This window comes from Ylistrum balloti, unplaced genomic scaffold, assembly GCF_031769215.1.
Source record: "Ylistrum balloti isolate Yb309-2 unplaced genomic scaffold, AGI_CSIRO_Ybal_v1 Utg370470, whole genome shotgun sequence".
In the NCBI taxonomy this organism is placed as follows: Eukaryota; Metazoa; Mollusca; class Bivalvia; order Pectinida; family Pectinidae; genus Ylistrum; species Ylistrum balloti.
This window is the reverse complement of record NW_026782309.1, coordinates 60,580-66,528: the sequence shown is the minus strand read 5'-3', so window position 1 is coordinate 66,528 and position 5,949 is coordinate 60,580. Positions and strand designations below refer to the sequence as shown.

Genomic DNA, 5,949 nt, shown 5'->3' with positions numbered 1-5,949 from the left:
AATTATACCAAACATTTTTGTAGAATTATAAACTTCCAAACACAAGCACTTGTATTCAGATGAACACAAATACACTGTATTCTTGATGAAGTTCACAACATTCAGCTTGCTGCTACAGCATACTTGAGTAACACTGGAATTTTGATAGGACGTTGTAATACAGCATTGCTGGGACACTTTGGAAATGAATCAGGATACCTGTACCTCGTGTAATTGATGTTTATTCTATCCTAAAATTGTACAATACATGCCATTATTACACAGAGACATCACATATTGACACCAAGTTGAATAATTTTTCACCGCCAAGACATTTCCTCCGATCTACACGTACAATGGTTTTTCATGAAATGCACACGATGATCACCTTTTATGTAAATATACACTTTTCACAAAATCTGTACACATTTGAATTTTTATACATGACTTTGTATGCACAAACACAAATCTCCAAGGATTTCAATGGAATTCCTCGATTCATAACCTCCAGGCATGGGGGTTCCTTTGTCACCAAAGAGACTGTTGTAAAATTATTTACACAAATAAATTGTTTGGAATAAAAAATACTTTTTGATCGACACTGCCAATTTCAACCGCCCTCAAGAATCACTTCCTTTTTCCATTAAAATATTTTCACATAAAACATTTAAAAGGATGTCAAAATTCTCCAAAATTAGAAGCAAAATTTGGGAATCCATCTTGGAAAATAAAAGCTATTTTTAACTTCCAAAATGTTGCCAAAATCTGAAGGTGCACTTCCAAATCTCACTTAAAATGGTTGAATTTTTAAAATCAGCTCCCTTTTTAACTGAGAATTAATTTTCAACAGCCCACTTGTTACTACTCTACACAATTTCCTTTTCACTCCGTAAGAACTATAAAACACAAGCAAGGAATCTTGTTGCTGAGCTAAATTCTTGGCACAGGCATGGGGCACGACATACATTTTAAGATCACTGAAGAAACTTTTCAACACAAATACACAATATGTTGATCATGAATATGAAACACTTCATCTTCAAAACACAATGTACTTCATCACAATAAGTGAATAACTAAAACACAAAATATGACTTCTTCATTAGAATGCTGGTGTGCATGTCTCAGAAACCTCTGAGGACTGTCATCAATTCTTAAAGAAATGTCTTGGAATCTGGTAAACACTAAAATGTCTGTTTCGTGGAAGATGGTTGTATTTCTGCCTAGATACTCTTGTAAGTATCACAGAGTCCGAAGATAACTTATGATGATATATGTGCTACACAAGACAAAATGTGTACACCAAGCACAAATTAGGACACTTCCAAACATCACACTTGATGGCAGACCACTGAAATAATTTTGTAACTGTTGAGCTTTCACACACTCCTTCACTGTGACTTTGTAGGTTGTATCCAAACAAACTGCACCCTGAAAAAAGTCAAAAGGATTCTGTAAGTTAAAAGTTTTTTTTAACATCATTTCCCATTTAAAACAGGTACAGAAGTACATGTGTGAATATATATTGCAGTAATGTTTAGTCAAGAAGTACAACATTTATCAGAAATTTGAGTCATGCATTGCCATGTATATATTCTTTGATGAGTGACTAGGGGGACTGGGGGTTCAATCTTTGGGAGGGGCTTATTACAAGACAATGGACCACTGCTTGTGATTTTATTGATTAATATCAGATATTGGTGAGCTTGTCACCAAACAAATGTGCTAACAGTCTGATAAATGCAGTATTTGAATTATCATTACAAAAAACTTTGCTGGTGAAGTTTTGCTATACTTAATGTGTATGTCTTAAAATCAAAAGAAAGTATATTAACTATAAAGTGAGTACCAAATCGAAAATATTTAAAATGGCATTAATCTAATAATATTTTTATGTTAATACATGAATCCAATTTGTTTTTCCTTCTTCTTTTAAATTTGGAAGTATCACTTACAGCTTTTCTACAGCAGAGGCTGTGCTAGAGAATCTTCTGGGAGACAGCTACAGTCGTTGACAACAGGTTGACCTACTTTATGGAATAATTTTACAAAATATCATACATCCATCATAATGTTCAAAGTGTTTAGAAAATGCCATTAAATCATGTCATCATTGAATATATGCAATAATGAATATATGTAGCAGAATTTGGAACAAACATTACAAAAGCAATTTTCTACAGCTTCAAATACATTACCGATATCAGACTCCATGAAACCTTTTAAAATGTTGTCATATTGAGTTCAGCTGATTATCCATTACTAGTTTTATATTGACTTCTCGTTTTTAAAATATTTTTGAGCAATACAATATTTTCCTAAAATTTGGAGTGTTTCTCAAATATAAAGGATAAAGACAAATTTTGACGAGTTAAAAGCATGCTTTCAGTCAAGGATGTACTGGATGTCCTGATAACTGTATGCATACACAAAACAATGAGACAAACACCTAACATACAAATCTATATTAACTTAAATCTTTTTAAACACAGTTCATCCTAAAAGAAAAAGATTTTACTGTAGAAAATAATATAATGTAAAACTTGTAATTTGGAACTGGTTCTATTATAAACTATTTTTAAGGACGAGATAAAATAGAAAAAGTAATTGCTTTGAAAACATTAATGCAACAAAGTATGGTCCATTTTAAGGCTTCTGTCAAATGTATTTTTCAAAACCTCAAAAATTACCAAAAGAATTTTTTTCTTCGTATGTGATGTTATCAAACAAAAACGACCAAAAAGACATGTACAAATTGATAAACGTTAATGGTTGTAGCATGATTTCATGATTGTCGTAACGATACAAAATAAGATTATCTGATCGGAAAAAGTTAAAATCAAAAATAACATTCTTATTCATAATCATAACTGCATATTTTGACCATCAGATGTACATGTATAGAACAGTTAATTTGAAATCATTTAATTCAACCAATGAAATATGCCATATTAAGTTATGAAATCTTCCTGTCAATGGTAAATAAAAAAGGTTTAATTGTATTAACTGCGGCCCTCACATTTGTTTACTCATTATACTAAATAAATAAATTCCATATCATCTATATAACAGTAACAGATGTCAAACCAAAAAGGGTGACAAAATATTTTTCATTACAATACACAATTACAAACTCGGTCAGTGGTTTACAATGTGATTTTGTTTCATTTACCTTAAAAATGTTAAGGTAATACAATCGTATATTGGTCAATTGAAGATTTTTTAAAACTACATAACAACGTATATGTAAAAATTGAAATAAAAAAGTAAATTAATGTACTCTTTTACATTTTACACATCTGCAATATAACATTTCATTCATTAGTTTATAAGTACCAGTTCAGCATCAAAAAAAAGTCTACATTAAGTTTATGACATGAATGACAGTCCCCCTAAATTTCTAATGTTATAAATGATTGAGACACTAAACTTATAACTAACTGGGTGATAAAGCTATGCAGCTCCTCTAATCACAACAATGACCATGTAGTCATCTTGAACTGCGGGCTCTGGAGGAAGTCTAGGTGCCTTGGTCATGAGATAGTCATACCCAAACTGACAAGGAGGAAATGCATATAGCACACCAACATTGTCCTTGTCTTTTGAGTCATAATTTGGAAGAGAAATCACACCAGCTGCATCTTTCTGTCGTAGATATGTCACCAAATTTTTCAGAGGTCTTTGCTGAACTGAAGTGTCTTCATAATTTTGAAGAGAACCACTCAATGCTAGAAGAATGCAGTGACCACGAGGTCCAGCTCCGGTCACTCTGCGGCCAACATCTTCCAATTTTGGCTGATCTAGTCTAAGTCGTTGCTTGACTTTGAGGACAGGTGTTTCTGTCGTAGATGGGTCTCTCATCATGTTGTCAACCAAAGTCACATTACCACCAACCACATGCATCCTTGCAGGAAAGGCACTACTCTTCAGAATCAGAGCTCCATTCCATGCTGCTGGTAAACACTTTGACATATCTGCTATATTTTCTACCATCTCTAATGCTTTTTCAGTTTCTTTATCCCCTTGGGAAACTCTCCGGTCATCAAAACGTCTTGAATCACCACGATCACCATCACTAAAATCTCTTTCTTGCGAATGCATCGGACGGCGTCCATTGTCTCTGTTCCTTCCTACATCACGATCCTTTTGGTCATACTTGTTCTCTTGGCTTTTTGAACGTCTATGTTGTCGATCCATAAACTCATCTGGTGTTCTTGGACGGCGATTTCTGTCACCCCCCTCCCACATATCTCTTCCTCTGTCTCTCTGGTTGTTGTCTCTTGGGTCTAAATTGCGCTGATTTGGGCCCCTGTCATCCATTGGCCAGTCATCTCGATGTGATGGTTCACCTGGACCATCATAAGGTGGACGCCACTGTGGATTTCTACCCATGTCTCTACCATCAGGAGATGGTGGATCGTTTGGTCTTGGTGAACTTTGGATATGACTTACATCTGCAAAATCAACCCTTAATCTTCTATTTGAATCCCCCAAAGGAAATCCTCTCATTTCTTGGCAGGCAGCTGTAGCAGCATCAATGTTGTCATACAACACATATGCATAATTTTTACTATGTGGCCACTCAATCCTATCAATTACACCAAATCTATCAAATTCACGTTCTAATGCTTGATGAGTCACCCAAGGTCCTAAGCCTCCAACCCACAAACATGTAGTAGGAGTTACTTTTCCATAACCTATTTTGCACTGAAATCTTCCAATGTACTGTCCAGACATCTCTACTTTTGCTCGATGGGCACAATCCAGGTTCATGTATTTCAGAAATGCATAAGCATTTCCTTGTCCTCTCTGTGGTCTCTTCACATCAATATCTTCAATAGCACCATATCTCTCAAAAATCTGTCGCAATTCCATTAGGTCAATGTTGTAATCCAGATTACCAACAAACAGTGTTCTGGTTGCCTTAATATCATCTTCTGGATTTATATGATCCAAGTGATAGGGGAACTTTTCATTTGGTGCTTTCCTTACACCACCTTCTTTATGAAAATGCTGTGGTTGATAATTATCCCTGTCCATTGATCTCATTGGTGGAGGCATATCGTCTTGGTTTGTGAAATATCCACGTCCCATATTCTGACGTCTGTTACCACCTCCTCTTCCCATACCATCCCCACGCATTCCTCCATATTGCATGGGTGGAGAGTTGTGTCCATACCCTTTGCTGGGGCCTCCATAATCTCGACCCATGTCAGTATTAGGACTACTACTACGGCGTCTATGGAAAACGGGATCAACACGGACTGGTCGGTCAAATACAATCAATTTTGATTTGTTGTGTTTTGCAGCTCTAGCATCTTCAGGGTAACGAAAGTTGATGTACGCAACTCTCTGATCCCCCGTAAATGTAACGTTCACATTAAATTCGCCAAATTTCTTAAATTCGTGGTATAAATTATCTTTCAAAACAGCGTCAGGTATTTTACTAGAAATGTTACTTAAACACAAAGATCTGTATTCTGGTCCTCTCACTTCCGATCTTGCAGGTCCAAAACCGTCCCCCATCCTATCATGATATTTGTTACCTCTAGGCATTGGTCCAAGATCATGATCAAAATCTCTGTAAGGTTTTGGTTTGGGCTCGCGTCCCCGGCTATCTCGCCTGTCCATGTCTGGGGACATCCTGTCTCTAGAGGATTCATGATCAAGTCCAGGATAACCTGAGCGCGATCTTTTACTCCGGGGAGAATTTTCGCGATCTTGCATACGTTTCATCTTGAAATGTGTAATGTAAACTCGATGTATTTTCTGGAATACACGCAAAATTCCTCAGGCCGCTGGCGTCGCCATTTTCATATCATTACTTTAGATGTATTCATACGCCATATAGTACAATTACACACAACACAGAGAACACTGAAATATCAACAACCTTGACATCTTGCAGCGAATAACATTCAACTGTTTAGATACAAAAAGATTTCCAAATTGTGTTTATAACCTGTGTAT

At 35.8% G+C, this 5,949-nt stretch overlaps 1 protein-coding gene across 1 annotated transcript; it reads right to left on the bottom strand.

Moving 5' to 3' along the window:
• Positions 1-203: 203 nt before the first annotated feature.
• Positions 204-5,771, bottom strand: LOC132555291 (RNA-binding protein spenito-like). Its single transcript, XM_060219647.1, has 2 exons — positions 1,935-5,771; positions 204-1,410 (listed from the first exon to the last, which is right to left on the bottom strand). Exon 1 carries the CDS (start codon positions 5,713-5,715, stop codon positions 3,433-3,435), a length of 2,283 nt encoding a protein of 760 aa, XP_060075630.1. The 5' UTR covers positions 5,716-5,771; the 3' UTR covers positions 204-1,410; positions 1,935-3,432.
• Between the last annotated feature and the right edge of the window lie 178 nt (positions 5,772-5,949).

Bases quoted from the DNA above. Each gene is read 5' to 3' on its own strand.
- LOC132555291 (XM_060219647.1), bottom strand. From the start codon at position 5,715: ATGAAACGTATGCAAGATCGCGAAAATTCTCCCCGGAGTAAAAGATCG.